The sequence below is a fragment of the Alternaria dauci genome, chromosome 1 (assembly GCF_042100115.1).
Source record: "Alternaria dauci strain A2016 chromosome 1, whole genome shotgun sequence".
Lineage (NCBI taxonomy): Eukaryota > Fungi > Ascomycota > Dothideomycetes > Pleosporales > Pleosporaceae > Alternaria > Alternaria dauci.
Window position 1 is genome coordinate 2768003 of NC_091272.1, and position 21156 is coordinate 2789158.

The 21156-nt window shown below is 51.9% G+C and overlaps 10 protein-coding genes across 10 annotated transcripts; 5 read left to right on the forward strand and 5 right to left on the reverse strand.

The window, feature by feature from the left end:
• Positions 1 to 96: 96 nt before the first annotated feature.
• On the reverse strand, positions 97 to 1805 carry ACET3X_000858 (uncharacterized protein; the record flags this gene model as incomplete). Its single annotated transcript, XM_069448200.1, has 4 exons — positions 97 to 896; positions 944 to 1090; positions 1152 to 1478; positions 1544 to 1805. 4 exons carry the CDS (start codon positions 1803 to 1805, stop codon positions 97 to 99), a joined length of 1536 nt encoding a protein of 511 aa, XP_069311100.1.
• Positions 1806 to 3036: 1231 nt separating this feature from the next.
• On the reverse strand, positions 3037 to 4567 carry ACET3X_000859 (uncharacterized protein; the record flags this gene model as incomplete). Its single annotated transcript, XM_069448201.1, has 2 exons — positions 3037 to 3055; positions 3189 to 4567. The coding sequence occupies 2 exons, from the start codon at positions 4565 to 4567 to the stop codon at positions 3037 to 3039; spliced, it is 1398 nt and encodes a 465-aa protein (XP_069311101.1).
• A 378-nt stretch (positions 4568 to 4945) lies between these two features.
• On the forward strand, positions 4946 to 5637 carry ACET3X_000860 (uncharacterized protein; the record flags this gene model as incomplete). Its single annotated transcript, XM_069448202.1, has 3 exons — positions 4946 to 4992; positions 5242 to 5254; positions 5302 to 5637. 3 exons carry the CDS (start codon positions 4946 to 4948, stop codon positions 5635 to 5637), a joined length of 396 nt encoding a protein of 131 aa, XP_069311102.1.
• Positions 5638 to 10127: 4490 nt separating this feature from the next.
• On the reverse strand, positions 10128 to 11388 carry ACET3X_000861 (uncharacterized protein). Its single transcript, XM_069448203.1, has 4 exons — positions 10777 to 11388; positions 10591 to 10721; positions 10401 to 10526; positions 10128 to 10334 (listed from the first exon to the last, which is right to left on the reverse strand). Exons 1-4 carry the CDS (start codon positions 11196 to 11198, stop codon positions 10231 to 10233), a joined length of 783 nt encoding a protein of 260 aa, XP_069311103.1. The 5' UTR covers positions 11199 to 11388; the 3' UTR covers positions 10128 to 10230.
• A 328-nt stretch (positions 11389 to 11716) lies between these two features.
• On the forward strand, positions 11717 to 12350 carry ACET3X_000862 (uncharacterized protein; the record flags this gene model as incomplete). Its single annotated transcript, XM_069448204.1, has 2 exons — positions 11717 to 11995; positions 12054 to 12350. The coding sequence occupies 2 exons, from the start codon at positions 11717 to 11719 to the stop codon at positions 12348 to 12350; spliced, it is 576 nt and encodes a 191-aa protein (XP_069311104.1).
• A 536-nt stretch (positions 12351 to 12886) lies between these two features.
• On the forward strand, positions 12887 to 13831 carry ACET3X_000863 (uncharacterized protein; the record flags this gene model as incomplete). The annotated part of the gene is made up of 3 exons (XM_069448205.1): positions 12887 to 13174; positions 13270 to 13594; positions 13659 to 13831. The coding sequence occupies 3 exons, from the start codon at positions 12887 to 12889 to the stop codon at positions 13829 to 13831; spliced, it is 786 nt and encodes a 261-aa protein (XP_069311105.1).
• A 441-nt stretch (positions 13832 to 14272) lies between these two features.
• ACET3X_000864 (uncharacterized protein) lies at positions 14273 to 15300 on the forward strand (the record flags this gene model as incomplete). The annotated part of the gene is made up of 2 exons (XM_069448207.1): positions 14273 to 15008; positions 15062 to 15300. The coding sequence occupies 2 exons, from the start codon at positions 14273 to 14275 to the stop codon at positions 15298 to 15300; spliced, it is 975 nt and encodes a 324-aa protein (XP_069311106.1).
• A 92-nt stretch (positions 15301 to 15392) lies between these two features.
• Positions 15393 to 16175, reverse strand: ACET3X_000865 (uncharacterized protein; the record flags this gene model as incomplete). The annotated part of the gene is made up of 1 exon (XM_069448208.1): positions 15393 to 16175. The coding sequence occupies one exon, from the start codon at positions 16173 to 16175 to the stop codon at positions 15393 to 15395; it is 783 nt and encodes a 260-aa protein (XP_069311107.1).
• Positions 16176 to 17338: 1163 nt separating this feature from the next.
• On the reverse strand, positions 17339 to 18216 carry ACET3X_000866 (uncharacterized protein; the record flags this gene model as incomplete). Its single annotated transcript, XM_069448209.1, has 4 exons — positions 17339 to 17392; positions 17445 to 17650; positions 17699 to 18084; positions 18137 to 18216. The coding sequence occupies 4 exons, from the start codon at positions 18214 to 18216 to the stop codon at positions 17339 to 17341; spliced, it is 726 nt and encodes a 241-aa protein (XP_069311108.1).
• Positions 18217 to 18697: 481 nt separating this feature from the next.
• On the forward strand, positions 18698 to 19890 carry ACET3X_000867 (uncharacterized protein; the record flags this gene model as incomplete). The annotated part of the gene is made up of 4 exons (XM_069448210.1): positions 18698 to 18877; positions 19034 to 19117; positions 19272 to 19795; positions 19845 to 19890. The coding sequence occupies 4 exons, from the start codon at positions 18698 to 18700 to the stop codon at positions 19888 to 19890; spliced, it is 834 nt and encodes a 277-aa protein (XP_069311109.1).
• Between the last annotated feature and the right edge of the window lie 1266 nt (positions 19891 to 21156).

Below are 21156 nucleotides of genomic sequence, written 5' to 3' on the forward strand. Positions count from 1 at the left end.
TAAGCAGATAAAACAGGTCAGATTGAGAAGTAGAATCATGAAAACTATACGACAAGAAACGTCAAATTACCAAATGCTACGCCTATAGACAACAACCTATAGCCTGTACCTGAACCGTCTGTTCTCACGATCTGTCAAATCAAGAAACTCTTCGTTCTCCACATGTCTACCATCATCCTCCCTATCTCTCTTCTTATTCTCCCACATATAGTACGCTCTCAGTAGCAATGCCATAGCCGCAGCAAACGCACAAGTAACAACGATAGTAATCTTTGCTGGTACAAAGTCCGGTGCGTCGTCTTGGCGGAAGGTAAGCGGTCCGATGATATTTCCCAGACAAAACGACATGAGCAATATGGCGTTCATCGTGACCTTCTTTGTATGACCAGCAATATTGGCCGAGACCCAGGAGTACAGGAGCGGCAAGCTGGCGCCAATGCAGTTGGTAAGGTAGTTGCCAATGAGTTTTCCGGCTTTGGATTCGCCGGGGAGGAAGGCCATGAGGCAGCCACCGAGCGCGCCGGGCACTAGCAGAGACACGACGTTCAGTGCGCGTTGGTCGAAGCGGCCGGCAAGGTATGTGGCGATGAGAATGGAGATGATACTAACAGCGCCGGATGGCAATTGCAGTAGTGCTGTGGTCTTGGGGTTGAAGCCGAACGACTTGATAAGCGTGGCTTGGTAGGAAGAAACTGCACCGTTAGGGACATTGGACGATATCGTGATGATCGACAGCATCCACGTCTGCGGGTCTTTGAAGCAATCAATCACTTGGTGGAACTTGAAGTGTGTGTTTTCAATACCGGTCTGGTTTTCGCGAAGGCGTTCGATAGCCCATACCTTCTCCGCTGGCGTGAGGCGAGAACTCATGGGGTTGTCGGGAAGAAGGAACACGACTGTATGGATTAGTGCTGTTCGGATTTGGAACGAGGGCTCTACGTACCTGTGATGCCAACTGCGACGGTGATTAGACCTACCACGAGGAACATGATCTGCCAACTGGTAAAGGTGTCACTGTCATAGTGCTGGAAACCGAAACTGATCAAGCTTCCGATCATTGTTCCTGTCCCAACGCCGAGATACCAGATGCCTGAAAAGGGAAAACAGATCAGTATATATCTTCACAGGCGTGTCGTACAGAGATAACTTACCGGTGCGGAGCGGTTGTTCCTTCTTTTTGTACCACATGGAAGTTATCAAGATGAGGCTGGGGGCAACAGCGGATTCGAAACAGCCTAACAGAACGCGTGTAGCTACTAGAGCGCCATAGTTCTTGCACACACATGTGAGTGCGGTGACAAGGCCCCAGAGAATGACAGCTGCGCCAAGGTATTTTGCCGTAGGGAGACGCTGCATGCCGTAGCCATGTGGGAATTCGAGTGCGAGATAAGACACATAGAAGAAGAGCGCAAGATTCCCAAATTGCGATGTGTTTATGTTGGCATCTTCGTACAGACCCATCACCGCCGCGTAGTTTACTAGTGGAAACCCGTTAGTATGGTTGATCGAATACCAACAACGCAGGGCTGTAGAGCTAACATACCCAGTGTTTTATCCAAATACTGCAAGCAGTAGCAGCACCACATCAACGGCATGATCATCCAGTCGATCTTCCGCACAAGCCTTCGCTCATCCTCAGGCGTCAGAACTCCCACATGGTGAGCCGATTTAAGGAACTTAAGTGCTTCATCGCCATTCTTGGATGGCTCTTCGACGATACCAATCTCAATGTCCGAATCTGGTGGCGATGGAGAAGTGTTACCCGACTTCGATTCGCGGGCTAGCTCTTTCTCCGGGACGCTCATTTTGCTAGGACTGTAACGAAGATGAATGGTAGAAGCTTCCTGAACATCGCACTATACATAATGCGAGGCGACGTGACATATATCACCACCTTGGTGCCTTGCCGTTCCAGCATCTGCATTGCCGTGTTGCCTCTTACACGCATGCCGACCTCGCAACCGGCATGCAGCACTACCCATCGAGGCACATTTATCGAAGATCACACCCACTCTGTTAACAGGAGCCAAACATTGTTTCTCCGACCAGCATCCCTTATCATGACCCCTGTCTGGACAAGCCGATGAACGCGCCAAAAACCCTTGATCTGTGATCTTCATCGAAGCGGGCATAGTGAGATCTTTCTTTCCGAGGAGCAGCCAAGAGGGCAGTACACGATAGCAGATTGATAATGTGTAGACATGATGATGTCAGTGGAGATAGGGGTGTGGTTGATAACGGTGTCGTTTCGATTGCGGGGCGCTAGGTGGTGTTAGGAAGGTGGTGTGTTGGACCCTGAGGAGGGGCAGTCAACGTTGCGAGCAACGGTGTGCTTAGTAACTACCACAAGTAATGGTGAATGCTCGGAATTAAGCCTGCGACGCCCATAGAAGACGTAATACATGCTTGGGTCTCGAGTGTAAACGGTTGTTGTACGGCTATGATACTTCCGTATGAAACCCTCTCTGAGAAACTGTCACCATCACTGAGCGATGGAGTTACGAATAGAATTACATCTGCAAATGACGCTATACGATCAAAAGTTTGGGTATCAATCTTTCCTCGACATTCTGTTGCCATATCCAAACGCCAAGTGAACAGACCATTAGACGAGGACACTATCCAGCAACTCCTCGATCCAGGCCTCCCAACTTCCCCTCCTCAAACCCGCTACCCCCTTCACCACGTGGCCCTCCTTCTTATCAACTTCTTTCTGTAATCCTTCTTTCGCGCCTTCGCCCTGCGCTTCCCACCACTCTGCCTCGGCTCTGTCTTTGGCTCTCTTGACAACTCTCTCCTCATCCTCGACACGATACAGATCGCATTTGTTGCACTCGCCGCAAGGCTGCCCCGGTCTTTCACGAAAATGTCCGCAAAAGTGTTGATAGCCCTCGTTTGCAAGACCTTGTCGGCAGACATAGCACATGCTATACCCGCACAGACAGACGAGCTTGTTACAGCCTTCAGACTTGACGAAGCCTAGGTTGCATTGAGGACAGGTGCGTTTTACGGCGTCCGTGGTAGCGCGTTCGAGTGTTAGACGAAGAGATGTAAGCTGAGAGGAAAAACATGTGTGGGGGTCGTGCCAAGGAAGGCAGCACGAGAGACAGGATGCTCGGCCGCAGCTCGGAGAGAGACATTGAAATCGGAGACCACGACGCCTTAGGTGGACGCGTCTAAGGGCGGACCGGAAGGGCGTGATGACAGGTAAGCGAAATGTGATGGTGACAAAGGTATAAATAAGGATGAGGGCGAAGAGAACGGCCCGCGTAGCTTGGAAACAGAGCAATTCAAACAGGGGGACGGATGCTAGAGAAGCAAGTATGAGTGGGCGGGATTTGAAACGGAGGTTGGCGAAGAGATTGGTATCTGGAAGGGCAAGGTCATCCAGCTCGGCGTACGAGCAGAAAGGACATTGCACAAGTGGAAGCTGGGATCTCGTAAGCGCATCGCTGGCGAAGCGCTCATTGAGTTTAGTGAGATTGTCCTTTCCATCTTGCTCTTCCAAAAGTGCGCGCCTGACAAAGCTGAGGGGGATGCAGCCATGGCACTCTTCGGATCCACTTGCCATGGGCGCTATGCATTTCAGGGTACACAGATCGGTGTTGATATTGCGTGCCCAGCCCTGATCGTAGAGCGCAGCGTTGATGGCATGTCTTATGCAACGGAAGCAGATGTAGTGGCCGTCGATGTCGCATGTCGACATTTGCTGAAGCGTATTGGGAATAAAGCAGCATTCGCAATCGTACATCTCACCCTCCCGCTCAGCCTCCTCTTCATTCCATTGCATAGCCAGGTCGAAGTCCCGCTGTAATTGCGCTTTCCGGTGCTTCTCGTGTTCCGGCACTATGAGAGCGTTGTAGAGCTCCTGGTTTAACTCATCGCTCCTCGTCTTTACAAGAAGTGGCATGGGTGGGCGGTTCAACCTCTCGTCGGCGGGAGTCCATATGATGAACGGGTGGTCATTTGCGGTCGGCGCCTTCCGTCGCATTAAGAAGTTGGTGATGCTGGACCGCCAACTTCTGGTTGAGAGTTCCAGCAGCGTCGGTCGTGCATGTGTATAGCTGTAGTTGTATTCGGCTAGGACGGCCTTGATAGTCGAGTGGCTCAGGCCTTTGAACTCCTGGTATAGCGCTTCTTTGGCGGCATCCTTGTATCTCCGTGACCGGAACTTCTCTTCCACTGCAAGCGGTATGCCTCGGGTGTCGTTTGGAGCATCCTCCTTGCGGTATTTGTATTGTTGCGCCGTCTCCCGCTGCTCTTCCTGCTCGGCCGGCATCCTGTAGCGCCCTCGCACGTACTTGTCGCCATGCTTCAGAAGAGTCTCGGTGACTACCTGTAGCCTGCTCTCCTCACTAAAGGTAGACAGCATCTCTCGAAAGACCTCGGGTCGGATGTCTGGGAAGATGTCCGTGAGCGCCTGCAGGGCGGCATTAAGCTCGCGGAGGTCAGGCTCGTCGAGGCCATGGCTATCGATCGAGGGCGGAGGGTGAGTCGCGGGCTGCGTGTTGGTCGAGGCGCGTCGCAACTTTGGCGGGCGCACAAGGGAGGCGAAGACGGTCGACATTGGCTGGATGGGGAGCGCCTAACGCTGCGGCAAGGGATGTTTGCCAAGCATATGAAAACGGGCAGCGAAGAGACGTGTGTAGAAATTAACTAGACATTACAAGTACTAAGGGCGGACAAGAAGCGTAAAAGTAGAGCATGGAGCCGGTGCGTGGTTGTGTCCACTCCACAAAGTTGCCGGATGCTTCGTGCTTCCAAGCCCGGGAGCCATGACGCGTAACCACTGCATCAGTCCAGGCCCTGCCAATCATCATCGCCTGCGCACGTGAGACCTGCATCTCTCATCATCACAGACACCACCCTCACACTCTTCCACACGCACTTTTGTCGCCCCCGACGAAAGTGCTACCATATCCCACATATCTCTTGCTCCGCTGAAATGCAAGTCGAAACTGTGCCTCCGACGTGCAGGACAATCATTCCAATGTACGTATCCGACATGTTACGTGTACCTTCATCACCTTCACCTTCACTCAGCCAATCCAGCCGAGCTTCGACGGCGAATAGCCTTGACCACTACATGTCAGCATGCATAAACATTGCCTGTTATTGCTGGTCCCTAAAGTCACCTTTCTGATCACTCTTTACTCGTTCAACTGCTATGCGCATCAACTATATATCCCGTTCTTCTATTGCTCTTCATCTGCCGCGTAAGCTGATGACAGGACAATCAAGAGCCCAGGCATGGGTAGGCAATACCGCACTTCCATCAACTCAAGCTCACTTCACTCGTAGCGGACGTGCAAGAAAAGAAGCAGAAGCTACAGCCTTGGAGGCCCCTTCGGCAAAGACGATACCGTTGGCGACATCACCATTGATAGCATCGTTAGTCAAGTCAACTCTCTCCCAACCAACTCAGGGCGAACAAGTCTCGCCGAATCCAACATCAACCCGACCGACACATCTCTTACCCAAGAGGCCTCCTCGGGGAACGTCATGGATGTTTCGAAATACTACCGGATCGCCTTTGCGAACAGTAGAAGCAGAATCACTGCAGCCAGCCAGTATCCAGGTATCCTCAGAGGGCGGCTTCGAGACCTTGTGCAGTTACAATTGGCAGAGACAGAATAATAGCGCAATCTACGTTCCTGGCGCGCCTCCCAGATGGAACCCTCCCGCATTGCCGACCACTCTGAACCAGGATACTGGGCAGCACTTCATCGATCAAAACGCTTATCGCGTGCCCAGATTTCCTTTCGAGCCTGCCTTCGCCGCCCTCGCTGTCACAAAACCAAATGCCCTGCTAGATCAAGTCGACATTATCGTCAACCGCAACAGTTTGCGCAAACTTTTCGACTTCTCGGCTGGGAAGAGGCAGGACGCCTTCTGTATGGACTTACACATGATCGAAAAAACGCTTGTAATCAGTCGCAAAGAAAAGAATACGTTGCAATTTATTAACGGTACATCCAACGCGGGCTATGGGCATAATTTCGAAAAGGTCTTTACCGAGCTTGATCATGGTATGGCAAATTCCAGTAGCCATCATAGGGTCATCCGATACCACATTGGCCCTCTGGACTGTGTTGTTCGATTCGAAGTCGACGCATATTATCAAGATCCGGATACCGCCCTCGATTCAGAACACACACATCCTCCCAAAGAATCTGTCGACACTGCTACCGCTCTTATGGCGCAGCTGGACATGGCAGGCCTGGCGCCATCTCGATCGAAAAGTAGAAAAGCTCCTGCCGTTAAGCCTACCAGAGTTGTCCAGAAAGGAGTTTTTGTCGATTCTTCTAAACTTGCTGAAGTGAAAGCTAAGAAGCGTGCATGTCTTGGGAAGCGCTACCACAGCTGTGGTTCGGCCGCACACCCTACTTCATGAACGGCAACCATAACGAAGGCGAGGTACACTCTGTCACAATCAGTAATGTTGAGTCCAACTTCCCCCTATGGGAAGAGGTCAATCAAGATAGGCTGCGCAAGATGGTGACTTTGCTTACGGAGTTGCGGAATGCCGTTGCACTTATGAAAGGGAAGGCAGCGGTGTTAGTATATGATGAGAAAGGTGGGCCGTTGAAGGTTTATGCGATGAAGAACAATCAGGGTGTGTTGCCTGGTAGGATGATTGCGAAGCACTGGCGTAGAGGAGAAAATGCCAAGTGAACCGATCCAACATGATGCGGTATCTGGTTATAACATCTACAAACCTTGTTCGTCGAAATGACGCGACCAACTACGACACACAACAGAATCAGTACAAAATACCTCCTACTAGGGAAACACGCAGTCACTGCCCTAGCCTGGCACGTCAGTAGGCGCTTCTTGCATCCACTCCCACGTAACCTGAATCCTTCCATTGTCCAGCGCGTCCCAATACTCAGAATAAACATCCGGCTGAATATCCAGATCCGACACGTTACACCCCTCGCATCGGTCCCTCACCACAAACTCCTGTTCCACAAGCCTTTCTCCACTCTCCCCGCCTATCCATGCTCTGATCCCTTGGTTACAAAGCGCACTTGAGGTCTGGTCAACAGGGTTTCTGAGTGTCCCATCTGGATTCACCCCATCTGACCTCCATCCCTCTTCCAAAGCTGAACCTCCAATCTCTCGCCCCATGTCAAACAGCTCCCAGCTTATCGCAACAGCGAGCTCGTTGGATTTCATGTTGGGGAGTCCGCATGCGCCCAGACCAGGATTGAAATAAGTCAACTGTCCCATTTGGGGGTTCGCAGGGACAATGTTGGGAGCCACGTAGCCTGTGGGAATGGGAAAAGGGTAGAGATTCGTCCAGTCTTTGGCCAGATGCGGACCTGTGTAGGCGGGTGGTGTTGCCGCCGCGTTGCTGGGCATGGTTCGTAGGCTGGTGTAGCTGGCGGCTTGAGTACTGTAGGTAAGCATGGAGACGGTCCAGTCTGAGGGTGGAGTTAGAGAGGGGTGTTCAGGCACAACTCCGATTCCAGCATTGGGAGTTGCAATTGCTGAGGTTGGCGAGATTTCAGAAGTTGTTGGACTAAGTGGGACGGAGACCCAGTGCAACACACTTGTGGAAGTCACAAGTAAAGTTTTGCCCGTCATGGAGACGGGTTCGGTCAGGGAGACAGCAGGACCAGGATTTGTGCTCGCCATGGCGTTCTGTTGCAGCGATATGCTTGAGATCGAGGAAGTTTTCCCGCTGCTAAGTATCTCAGATTCGGCGTCCGTACTTACTGTAGGCTTTCCACTAGATGCTGGTGGCACACTGCTGGAGCTTCCCACCCAGGATCCCCCACACCCATCAACGTTCTCAACAAGCCGTTTCCTGAGATTGCAAATCTGTTCGACGTCCACTCCTAGCTTATCACCAGCCGGCGACAAGGCACACACCTCTTGTATCTTGCTTTCTAGACTCAGCCACTCGCTCTGGGCGTCACACTGGCCTCCTTGGTGTACTGCCGGGAACGTCTGTTGCAACGTGTTGCATATCATCTGATCCAGCTCCTCGCCCAGCTGCAGGTCCTCAGGCGTCTGGTACTCCACGGGCGTAAGCATAGTATTCTGAAACGTTCCGACTGAGAAGCACATCTGTTCGGCCTGGACGTGTAATTGCGAGTATGCTTGCCAGGGCGTCCACTTTCCTTCAGGTAGTGAGGACGGTGATTGAGAAGGCGCTTGACGGTGATTGTGAGTTTTCGAGGTCAACGCGGAAGTGGCTTTGCCCATTGGTATCCAATTCAGAGCTTGTCGAGCAACTGCCGCATTGCTGCTCGCTGTACCGATAGGTTGCGCTGTAGTATCACCGTTCTCATTCTCATCGGTCCGTGTTGTAGTCGCAGTAGGATTTACTGTGAGAGAGGGAAGTACATGCCGATTCTGCTGCGTTTCGTCATCGTACTCATTGACCAAGGGTAGAAAGCGTCGGAGGTGACGCAAATTATTCCATGCAAGCGGTGCTACGAGCCGTCTCGCTATTGCGCTCGAAGAAGCTGATATAACAGCAGTACCTTCACGTGAGGTTTCGGTTGCTGGAGGTGTAGTAGGTGAAGGCGTCATGCCTGGACTAAGCGTCAAGTCTGCGGTGGCAGATGAGGATATCGCATCTGGAAGATCTGACTCGTAGGATATTATAGAAGTTGACAGCCCAGCCGCGTGAACAATTGTGTCTGTTACGCTCTCTGATCTGGCTTCCGTGGGCTCGGGTTCGGGCAGCTGTGGAGAAACGGAGTTGCTCCTAGCACTCGATATCACTGGCTTCGATGTTCGAAGAGTACTTGTAAACGTAGTTGTCAATGTTGTTGTTATTGTAGTCGTAACATCCTCGCAGTCTTCTAGGTCTTCTCTTGGATCCAAGCGCGAGTCCTGGGCCAAAATGCTATCAGGAAGGACATCCTCATCTTGATCTAGATAGCCACTCCCTCGGATAAGATTCTCATCTATATCCGTAGTCTGCAAAACATGAGAGATTGGCAGGGAACTGCTGGTACTCAAAATCAGTTGCCGTATTAAGCTGGGCTCGACTGCGGACGTAGGAGTAGGGCTTCGAATGGGAGTGTCGCTAGTTTCAGAGACAGGGGTCACGAGTGTGACGCTCGATGGCTTGCTATCCAACTGTGGCTCGATACTCGTGGCTCCCTCCAAGGCTGAAGACTCCGTTGATGGCAACGCTGATGACGACCTAAGCGTTTCACTTGCCATTGTTCCCTTCACGTCGTTCTCTAGGCTAGAAATCTTTGCCGAACCCAACACTGCCAGTACAATAACAGCAACAACGAGGATAAGAATAGTCAACAAACAAAGTGCGCAGTACCACTTGAGGTTTCGTTTGACACTAGAAGCCACTGGCTCGCGAGACTTCCCAGCCATTTCTTTAGGTTGTTCTAGCGCCGAAAACTTAATTGGTATCTCGACAAACGTTGATCCAGCAGAGTTCTCTTTTGTTTCACTTTGGGTTTTATGAGGTAAGGTGTTGTAAGAACCACGTTTGGAAGTGTTCAAGAATCCTTCGATTAGATCTCCGCGGTCAGGGCTCACCTGAGAATATAGAGAGCTGACGCGTTTATCTCGCCTTACGCCCGTTCGATCTTCGAGTTTTCCAGCGTTACTTCGTTGTGGCAGAGCACTATCAATCTGCCAACTTTGGTCGAATGTCTTATCTCTGGAGAGATTTAGAGGTGGTATGTCGGGATACAAAGTCTCACGAGTACTTGATAGCTCCTCTTCGAACTCTGAAGCCGGAAATCCAGGCGAGTTCGTTACGTAGAATTGTGAATGTCTTTTTGAACGAAGTGAGTCAGACGGGGGTAACTTTCCAAAACTTTTGTCAGGACGTTGTGATCCGTAGGTCTTGCCTGGCGCTTGAGATCCCAAACTATTAATGGCGACTGGATCAAATGCTAGAGATTCTTCGGGTAGTATGGGGTTGCTAATGTAGTAGGACCGCACGCCCGTGGCAGGTTTGGAAGGAGCTTTTCCTGGTAGCTTAAGAGGCATAGGGATACTCGCAGCACGGCATAAGCCACTGTGGTGTTCAGGTCAATGGAGGTTGTTGAAGCGAAGGATATCACTGTCAACGAAGATGGATGCAAGTATCAAGCAAAGAGCAGAAGAAGAGTAAAGTCTCAGTGAAATTGGAGAGCAATATATGCCGCACCATTTGATGAGTACCATGTAATGTCGTAATGTGTCACAGCCGACTCAACCCTGAGTCATGACTGTGTCCGGACAGAGAAGTCACAAAGCTCACACCCAGGCCCACTCCACGTTGACTCTGCCCTTGGCTTTATCAGCTAGCTTGTTAAACATGGCGGGGCTGACGTCGATGTCGTTGCGGTTGCATCCACCGCCTAGATCAGGTCAGCAATGGTAGTATGACGTGGTGTGAGATGGATTGTGCCATCTGGAGTACTTACACCTGTCGACGATGGAGACCACAATGCTGGCGTCCTGGCCGGTCCTCTCGTCGACGCGATGAGCTCGGATCTTCCTGCCACATAGCGGGTTGGTATTGGGGTTAGGGCCGACCTGGTATTCGTCCCCTGGTGTTAAGAGGCTACGTTAGTGTATGTCTTGCAGATATGTCGAGAAAGAGTCAATGCTTACAGATGATGTGTGAGATGGCCATGACAGCATCGTTGTCACCATGGTTAGTACCACAAGCACCAAGGGCGGGGTTGTAGAAGGTCATGTCGCCAGTGGCCTGGGCTCCCTCGGGTGAGGGTAGGTCATTGCCGCTATGGAGATGGTTAGTAGAGGGTGCAGAAGATGGCCAAAGCATAAGCAACATACTCAGAGCGGATGGACAAGCCTGCAGCGAGACCGACGACGAGTGCAAGAAGGGCAGCAAAGGTAATGCCGATCATTATGAGGAGTGTACGGCGGTTGATGTGGTTGTTGAAGTATCTTTGATGTGGTGGCAGTAAGTTGTTGAAGTGATGAGAGAGTGTCGAGCCAAAAGTGCTTGTTGATATACCAGCAAAGACGCCACATCCGAGTCCAGGCCGTCTTCGTGTGCAAACGGACTTATCGTCAGGTGAGGGAGCTCCATGTGAGAGAGCGGTGACTCTGTTGGCATCTTTCGTCTGCTGTTGGCCAGGAGGTGAAGGTGCTACCGATTGCGACCCAAACGTAACAGTTGACTTATTGGACTCATTGAAGTAAGCCTGGGCCGGCACTGGAAGCGGTTTCCGTGGTATCACTGGGGGGTTCATGATTGTATCTCAAAGCGCGTAGCGTACATATAATCCAGTGTGGTGATTGGGGTATCTCAAAGCAAGCAAACGTCACAACATATTAAAGCAATCGTCGTCGGAAATGAGTGTACGCCTAGACAATGGCCGGCATTGGTGAGATGAAAGAAGGATCAGGCGGAGTTGTGGGGAAGACGTGTGTGAACTTGTGGGTCGCAAGGTGAATGATAACAAGGGGTAAGAGTGATTGCACTTGGCCCTTTCGGGAATTCACGATTCGCCGAGGCTCACCCGACACTGTCGACATCACATCAACTTGACAGAACACTGGGCATAAAGTCGGGCATATCATTATCGCGTTTGCTCTCAAGGTCCGATACATCCAGCCGTCTGCAACGTCACATCTTCACACATACACCGCTTTTGTTGTCCGCTTGCAGGTCTCGACTCTTACAAACGCACCGTACGCTACACCTCGGAATACTCGCAATCACAGCACATCGACTCATCGAGCCCCGACTCATACGGCGCCTGGAGTCATGGCGGAGCAGAGCATCAACATACCCCAAGTCATTGTCTTCATCGTCGTCACGCTCCTTGCTGTACGATGGTACTTGAGAAAGCCCACGGCGGCGGCCCCAGGCACGCGAGCTGCGTCACACCGTGCTGCATTCCGCGTGAACCCTGCGCAAATAGACCAAGTCGCTGAGATGCTGCCGCAGCTGAGCAGAAGAGATATTGCATGGGACCTGCAAAGGAACGGTGGTAATGTTGCGGCGACAACAGAGAGGGCGTTGAGTGGGAGGGGTTTAGACACTGTAAGACTCACAACCTGGGCTTTGTCGATACCGTCGACGTATGCTAACATACGTATAGGCACCAGCGTCCTTCCAAATACCTACACCTGCACCACGGCCTGCACCTACACAGGCGCGAGCAGCCCCAGCCCCATCGAGACCTGCGCATCCAGATCTGATAACGCGATACAATCTCTCCTCGAAGCTTAGTCAGGCCGACCAACCCACACAGGAGGAGCAACCGAAGACAAAGTCATGGAGTGCAGACAAGAGTGAAAGGCAAGCAAACCTGCAAAGACGGCGAGAAGAGATGATTCTGGCGGCACGGAGAAAGCTCCAAGAACAGGAAAAGGCAAAGGCTTCGGGCGCTGCATAGTCACGTTTTCATTCTGTGTCGAAGGGGAGGAAGAGACAGTATAGCGAGCCAGAAACGCATGAATTGGTAGTTATACCCTAGATCGCGTCTGCAATGCATGCTACCATATACAACTTCAGATCATGTCAAGAACTCCATCGCGTCTATATGCTAATCATAACATAGATCGGGAACTTGGCCATCATTGCTGGATGTAGAACCGGTCTAATCGATAATCTGGTTTCAGACTTTCAGACCCATCGTCCTAGGTTGAAATGTTTGTGTTATAGTGAACACTCTCTACAGATGGTTCCTTGCCGCCCACGTTCGCTCCAAGGCTGTCCTTTGAATCCTGTTATGCAAGGCTGCCATCTGCGGCCAATAACAACACAAGAAATTGCGGGACGTTGAGGCTGGGGGCCAACGCCTTGCCCAAGAAATCCATCGGCTCCGAAACCACCCTTGTCGAATCCTCAGCTATCTAGATTAAAACGCAGCCTCGGAATCTCGATATCCAGCATGTTGGTATTCACCTCGTCTTCCCTACCGTCCGTCAAATGTCCGGAGCAGAGCTTCTCAGTGCGTTAGGCACCCCTGCACGAGCGGCTGCACGGGCTCTCCTCGCACCGCGATATGCTATTGATGGATTCCAGCCTCTTCGGGGATGGATGAACAATGAGTATGCACGCGCGCGATTCGGGCGGTCGTACATGTGGCGTATATGGCTTCTTTTTGACTGCAAAGACCTCGAAGTGCTGGAGAAATTGATCAACGACGGACAAGATGAGGAGGTGCTGGAGACGCGGGACGCCAAGTTGAAGCAGTTCAAGCTGGTCACGTTGGTGGTATGTATACACCCTTCTCCAACTAAGATATGGGGGCTACATGAGTGAAACAGCTCAGTAATTCATGTGCTGGAAGCTGATATCGATACTTCAAGGGCGCTCTCTTAGCGACCATGGCTCTTCAGGCACTTTCTCTTCCTGCTCTAGCGGAGGCGACGTTCCTCGCACGCGCAAGCTTCATCGTTAGCACGATGCTGTCCCTGCTCGCCACCTTTTTTACCCTCATCCAGCAACGCGAACTCGGCGTCATCCGCGACGCCAGAACTTTTCGGAGATGGCTCTCCAATGGCATCCAGTACTACAACGCCCGGGAGCGCCTTGTATGGCAAAGCTCTCTGACGTCCCTGACGTTAGTGGAAGCTCCTTACGAACTCATGAGCTTAGCCGTGGCGAGCTTCGTAGCAGGCATGTCGGCATATGGTGAGTTGTGACTGTAAGAAATGCATGTGATACATCCACTGACTTGGTATCTTTACTTTTGCAGTGTGGGAGGTTTGGAAGGACCGGCTAGAAGCTCAGAAAGAGCAGGGGTTGGACGGTGTAGCAGTAGTGGTGTACTTTGCTGTTGCGACAGGTTTTACATTTACAATGTTTCCGGTGTTGTTAGGGCTAAAGGATCGAGAGGAGAGTGTGTATCGTAAGAGTGCAGAGATGTAGAGGTGAGATGCAATTCATGGATATCTCGATGACCATGACGTCACCTCGATACTCAGCGCTACTGCATCAATTGCTTCGCGCGCCAGTCACATGCGGCTATTTCATCTAGAAATTAGTAATACTAAGACACCCCAGACAAATCGGAACAACCAGACTGACCCAAGAAACTCGTTTATACTAATCGTGTTCCGACGTAAATCGGATGAACAGGCGGACCAACGACGGAGTTAAGCTCAGACATGACCATGTCAAAAGCACCCTCGTCTGTATCGGCATTAGGTCTTACCCAAAGAGTGTACACGTTTTGGCTGGTTGCTGGTCGTCGAAACATATGAGGAAGTGTCCTTCCGTGAAGGATAAAGTAGTAACGGCCTTTGCATTATCAATTGTCTACCTACGACTGCAGAACGTTCTTCCAAACATCATCCACTTTGTACTAACATGGCTTCACCACTACCTTATAATCGACAGAATGCGCTTGCCTCGACCATCGCAGCGGACAATGCAGCCAACATAGCTGGCAAGATCATCATCACTACCGGCGTAACGCAAGGCGGCCTAGGAGCAACATTCGTAGAGGAGATTGCAAAGCACAAACCCGCGCTTCTCATTCTCGCCGGTCGTTCGCCATCCAAAGTCCAAGCCACAGCCGACAAGATCAAGTCCAACCCAGCGAGTGCCAACGTCCAAGTGCGTATTCTAGCCCTGGACCTTGCCTCACAGAAGCAGATCCGCGAAGCCGCAAGAGAAGTTTTAGAGTATCCAGAGTCCTGCATCGACGTCCTCGTAAACTCGGCAGGCACGATGGCGGGCCCCTACCGCACCACAACTGAAGGCATCGAGAGGCAATTCGGATGCAACCACGTCGGGCACTTCCTCTTCACTAACCTCATCATGCCCAAGCTCCTTGCTGCAAAAGCACCGAGAGTTGTCAACGTGGCTAGCGATGGCCATCGCTTCAGCAGCGTACGTTTCGAAGACGTGAATTTTCAGAACGGCAAGGTGTACGACCAGTGGGAAGCCTACGGCCAGAGCAAGACGGCGAATATATTGTTTTCGTATGCGTTGGCCGAGAAACTAGGTCCGAAGGGACTGAGGGCTTACAGTCTGCACCCAGGAGTAACGATGGGGACGTCTCTTGCTGAGAAGTTTGATGATGAAGACTTGCAGAGTGTGGGTACGTAGCAGACGTTGAAAGCTGCAACGAATGACTTTCTGACAAGCGCACAGTGGCAAAGGATGAAGAGATTGGCTGGGCGCGTGAGTTTGACATGAAGTCGCTCGACGAGTGTGCGGCTACCCATGTTGTCGCTGCCTTTGATACAAGACTGGACAACTACAACGGCGCCTTCCTTGACAATGGAAATGTAGCGCCACAGGAGGTGCAGCCGACAGCGAAGAATCCGGAAGACCCAGAGAAGCTTTGGAGGCTGAGCGAGCGGCTGGTTGGAGAAGAATTTGTGTACTGAGCAAGGATGCTCCGCAGATTACTCTCAAAATGTACAGGGTATCATAAAGCATCCCAACGCCACGCAATGCCACATTCATTTGCTGTCTCCCTTCATGCCCACTTCAGGCACCTTGTAGCCTCATGCGCGTCCTTGCACTCTAATCCACATACGCGTGCTCCACACTTGCGACACTTGATTTGCCCCCAATATCCACAGTTGTCGCAGAACTGCCTCTGTGGTGGGCCGCCAGCTGGAGGAGGCGCTGCGTGGCTTGCAGCGTACGAGAGCGGCGGCGCGGCAAGCAGTGCCTCGAGCTCGGCGGGATTTGATGGCGCAGGTATAGAGCCGTCGATGGAGAGTAGCGCATCGTCGGCATTTGCGTCTTCGAGTCGCGATGGCGTTTGCGCCATGGCTGCGGGTCCTGGGGTTGCTTCCACGGGCGTCGCAGGCACGGAAGCAAACGTACTCTGTCTGCGGGATGCTTGTGCTGCTCCTCTTCCTCCTGCGGGCTGAGACACGCTCCCTCTGGATGTGGCCGTTGCTTGTCCCAGTTGTGCCTCTTCGTCATCGAGCCAGTGCTTGATCTGCCGCTGGTACTGGATGATTCTCCTTGCATTTTGTGTCTTGGGCACGCTCGGCTTTCCAGGTATCGTGATGAGCTGCTTGGGGTCGTTGTCGCGTTCTAGCTCTGCTATGCGTCGCGCGACAGCCGTCTGTTGCCGTGCGGACAGCTCATTCTCGGCGCGCTGACCGCCTGGCGTTGCGGCGGCCGCGCGCTTCTTGTTCTTGGGGTTGATGGCCACCTTGGAGGGGTCATAGCCCGTGTCGACGACATACGTCCATCCCGGTGCGACGGTCGCCGCCGAGTTTGGGAGCACTTCGACGTGTGGCATCGTGAAGGGTCGAGTGTGGATGGTCGTGGTGCGGCGGAGATTTCGGAGGTGTGGAAATTGTGCATCCACATGCCGACGCGTCCAAAGTCCAGACGCCGTACCTGCATCATCAGAGCGGGGTACCTACACTATCTGAATAGCTTCCCGTCTCGTCATCAACCTATTCGACATCAGCCGTCATGTACAGTACTGTATTTTACAACATGCTGTCCTTGGCTACTATCTGTTTCTGTAGTACATGATCCCGTAAAGTCGATCATCAAAGTACAGTAGCTACTTGGTCGATTCACTCCAGGCTAACTGCATACGCCTACCTGCAAGTCACATCTGCACAACCAAGCATGGCACCTGAGAGGAAACCACCCATCGTGGTTTCACCTACTTCTCCACCAGACGACATCACCAAGTCGGCTGCTTTCATCTTTATCCATGGTCTCGGTGACGAAGCCGATGGCCTAGTAAACGTTGCAAATCAATTCCAGTCTGCAGGCAAACTACCATACATGTCTTGGACCATCCCCAATGCACTAGAGAACCCCGATCTAACAACTACAGCCTGGTATCTCCCCACCCGCCTCTCTCCATACCCACCGTCACGACCCGAGCTCGAGGATGACGAAGACGAAGACGGCATGATGGCAACAGTATCATACATCACCACATTGATTGATGATCTGGTCAGCCAGGGTGTTCCTACGGAAAGAATTGTTCTAGGAGGGTTCTCACAGGGTCATGCTATGGCACTTCTGATTGGCCTGGTGTCCAAGTACGCTGGAAAACTTGGGGGACTGGTCGGCTTGTCTGGATACCTTCCTCTGGGAAAACAAATACCCGGGCTGAGAGAGCAAGCAGGATTACCGAAGGATGCGAGCGGAAGTGGAGAGATATTTCTGGCAAGAGGAACAGGGGATCGGCTGGTGCCGAAGCGTTATCATCGTTTGTGTTACGAAGGATTGCTCGAACTCGGTATCGAAAAAGAGAAGGTAACAGTAAAAGAATATGAGGGAATGGGGCATGTCTTGGGCGCGGCTGAGCTTCGAGACTTGTGTGCTTGGTTGGAGAAGGTGATACCCCAAATAGATTAAAACGAACAACAATCCAACCCCTGTGAAGTTGTGGCGTATGAAACTGGTGGCCTCTGTCTTCTTTTTCGCGCCTCCCAACTATGATTCTTCTTCCATCTCAAAGTCGAAATTGCCAAAATACACACAAAGTGCCTGCGCAACATTAATAGAGAATCCAGCTTCATTGTAGCAATACAGTTCGTACCTTACTAGCACCCATCATGGTATAATGAGCAACCTCCAATTTCTTCCCATCCTGCCCATACCTCGCAATCTGATTAAGATCCGACGTTCTTGGCAGATACAGGACAACTTCTTTGCTTATCTTCGTGAAGCTCTTGTAGAGTGTTTCCAGATTATATGGCTCCATCTTACTAAGATCGAAGACATCCTCTGCCCCGTATTCGGTTCCTATGTCAATCAGCATGTTTCGCACAACGGTACCTTGACTATACGAACCTCCCCATGGCGGGCTAGCGAACACGACAACATCGCTCTGACCAGCGAATCTGTTGATGGCAGTGAAGCAGTCTGCATTGAGCCAGAAGATCTTGTTGCTCACACCATAAATCTCAGCATTGTGCTTTGCGCACATCAAGGTCTTGGCGTCTTTCTCGATGGCGAAGACGCGCTCCCAGCGACCTGAACGCGCTAATGCTATGGCATTGCCACCGACACCAGCAAATGTGTCAATGATGACGGTTTTATCTTTAGGCGCCGACTCCGCGATATGGGCTGCGATCTTGTTGGCAATGGGCTCTGGTGTAACACCGAACCAAGCGTCTTCAGTCATCCATATGCCCTGGTCGTACTTTTCCCATATCTTGAATCGCTGGTGCCAGTATCTACTAGTGTCAGCCGCCAAGTTTTACGAACTCGGTAGAGGATGAGCCATACTTCTTCAAGTGTTCAGGGAATTGCTCGACGCGCGACCACTGGTCCACACCTTTTTCGTCCGGGGTTTCCCCTTTGACCATCGTGAACGCGTTATACGTTCTCTTATCTGTTGTTAGGTTTTCGAAATCATACAGGTGACGAAGATCAGTCAAGAAGATACGTTGATGATGAGTAGAGCAAGCAAGCAGTATGGGTCAGTGAGAGCAATCCTGATACGCGTTACTAATTCGGGCTAGTCTCGACCAACGCGACTGCCTGTCCAGAACCCAAGTTACTACATAACGCAAAATACATACGTTTGACTGACTGCAGAGAGTTCCAAGATCAAATGTTATCTTTGACTCGATTCTGAGCTATAACAAACTATCTCATCTGCTATACAAGCACATCGCCATCCTCACTGCAACGCAGCGCCCGCTAGCGTGCCGCAGATCCTGAGCTATGGCCACTTTCCAAAACCTCCAAGTCATCAACAACGAAACCTCCACCACCACAACTTCTTTTTCGGCGTCTTTGTATGACCACTTTCCAGGGAAAACATCAACATCACAGCCTCTCATAATGTCTGTGTTCGGGGCGCTCAATCGCTTCATATCGCGATTAGACGCCGCACCCCTCAACGAGGAGCACCAGTCGGCTACCAACGGCGCATACGGATTCCAGGTGCTAAGGAACGCCAATCCAGAAGTACCTCTAGAGCCCTGGTTTGATTTCGTGATTGGAATCAACGGGCGGACTATTGTATGTATGATCCGTGTGATTCAGGGGCGGCAGCACAGGCAACGAAAGAGCTAGGAAGTCAGAATAACTACGAATGGGTCTGAGAAGTTGCAAGATGTACATGAGACGGCTAAAACTAAGAGAGATAAGAGGATATCGAACTGACATTGTGAACAGGACAACCCCGACCCAAGCCTCTTTGCAACAGAGGTGCGGAACTGTGCTGGCACAACGATTAGTCTGGGTGTATTCAGTGCGAAAGTAAGTGGGGATCGCCCCTTCCGCATACCGTGACAGATGCAATAGCGCATCGCCCACTTTCTCATTTCATGATACCAGAGACACAAACTAGTCTTCATGATTAATTTCACATGGTCATTTCATTACATATCTATGGGGCTAACACGCTCTACAGGGCCAAAAGATCCGAGAGGTCTATCTACAGATCCCCGCGGACCAGCCTACACTAGGTGTGTCCCTGCAATGGTCCCCACTTGCCATCGCAGAAGACGTCTGGCACATCCTAGATGTAGCTCCCAACTCGCCCGCCGATGCTGCGGGGTTGCTCCCTTACGGCGATTACGTCATTGGCAGCCCCGAAGGGCTTGTGCGCGGCGAGTCCGGCTTGGGTGAGCTTGTTGAAGACTTTCTGAACAGGCCGTTGAGACTATACGTGTACAACCATGAATACAACGTCACCCGGCCTGTTACCATTACGCCAACACGCAACTGGGGCGGTGAGGGTGCCTTGGGCTGCGTTTTGGGCTTTGGGGCTTTACATCGCATTCCAGCGGGGCTAGACGAGCCGCCGCCAGCGCCTGGGGAGACGTTCTTCTCTACGGGTGATGCCAGTGGGGCTACATCGTTCGATGAGAAACGCCCTTTGACGGGCACCGCTGATTACTCTGCTGTTCAGTCACAGGGTGCGCCGGCAGAGTTGTTTGTACCGGCCAATATGGCGCTACCAGCGGTCTCTCCACCGCCGCAGGGTACGGCGCCGCCTCCGAAGAGGAAAGGCAGAGTGCACCATGTAGTTAGCCCCGCAGGTGGTGGTGGTGGTGGTGGCGGCGGTGGCGTCCTGGATGACTACTTCAAGGAAGGCGAGCAGAAGAGTCTAGAGCAAGACTATGCACCAAAGAAGACCAGTGGCGTCCCTCCACCTCCAAAGGCTGGCGGTCCGCCTAGGGGCCCGCCTAAGAGTGGTATTGCGAGCAGGACAGGCACGCCAATTCAGAATGACGGCACTGCAGAGAGTGCAACAGACCCAGAAGCAGCGTAAGCTTGACTTGAAGTTAGCAAAGTATCTCAGGGAAGATGAATAACAGCAACATACACTTGATCACACCGCACTCCTCGTTGCTTGTCCACATCCCCACTCAGTCCTCGGCCTCAAAGTCCAATTCTTCCCTGAATCGACTCATCCTTCGCTGTTTCTTCTCTTCCACACTCTCGTTGCTTGCATTGCTCGCTTGCGTCATGTATGAGTCGGCTCTAGGTTGCACTTCGGGCCTTTTTACTGCACCGCCAACGCTGGCTTCTTTACGTCCGTTGACCTTTTCAAAAGAGGAAACTTGGGGCGAGGTAGGCGATTGTTCTGGCGAAGAGTCCGGAGAGGAAGACAGGGAGGTTTTGAGTTTGGTGGTCAGGGTACGGAAGATGGGCATCTTGGGCGATGGTCGTAGATTTGTAGTAGGTAGAGGTGAAGATGTAGATGATCGCAGCGGTATGGTATGTCACGTAGTCGGTAGATGGTAGTGCTGATGTCGAGACCCGGGTATTTGCATGTATCCAAGCAATAGGCAAGCCAGTGTTGGTTATTACAATGGACAGGCCAAAAAGGAAAACAACCACGACGGTATATATATATATCGACAAACAAACGGTAGTAATATCCCAACGGAAAAAGCGAGAGGCACACGACCACTCTAAATACCCTTCTCCCCCACCACACACACTCACATACCCAACGCATAACCGCAATCCCAATGCAGACTACAGCCCCCCCAGCACACCACGTCAGGGGGCCGGGCGCCACCCAGGTGCTAACCCGATACACGCGACGCTGGTAGCCGCAACGCCCCAGCTATCAATAAACACGCGCAGTAGTTTCAAACCACGGGCGCCATGCAAACCACACAAGCAGCGTGCGTCTAGACCGGCATATTCGTAGTAGGTGGGTACCTGGGTTGACGGTGCCAGGCCAGACCCTGCGCTAGCTATTGCTGATCGCCATTACAACTGTGTCTGTTCCTGGCCCAAGCATGGGCGTCACATGGCAAAGCTGCTGGGTATTCCCGAGG

Coding starts and splice junctions, on each gene's coding strand:
- ACET3X_000861 (XM_069448203.1), bottom strand. CDS start 11,198: ATGAACCCCCCAGTGATACCACGGAAACCGCTTCCAGTGCCGGCCCAG. Junction 10,722..10,776: donor GGCTTGTCCATCCGCTCTGA/GTATGTTGCTTA, acceptor CCATCTCCATAG/CGGCAATGACCTACCCTCAC. Junction 10,335..10,400: donor GGTCTCCATCGTCGACAGGT/GTAAGTACTCCA, acceptor GACCTGATCTAG/GCGGTGGATGCAACCGCAAC.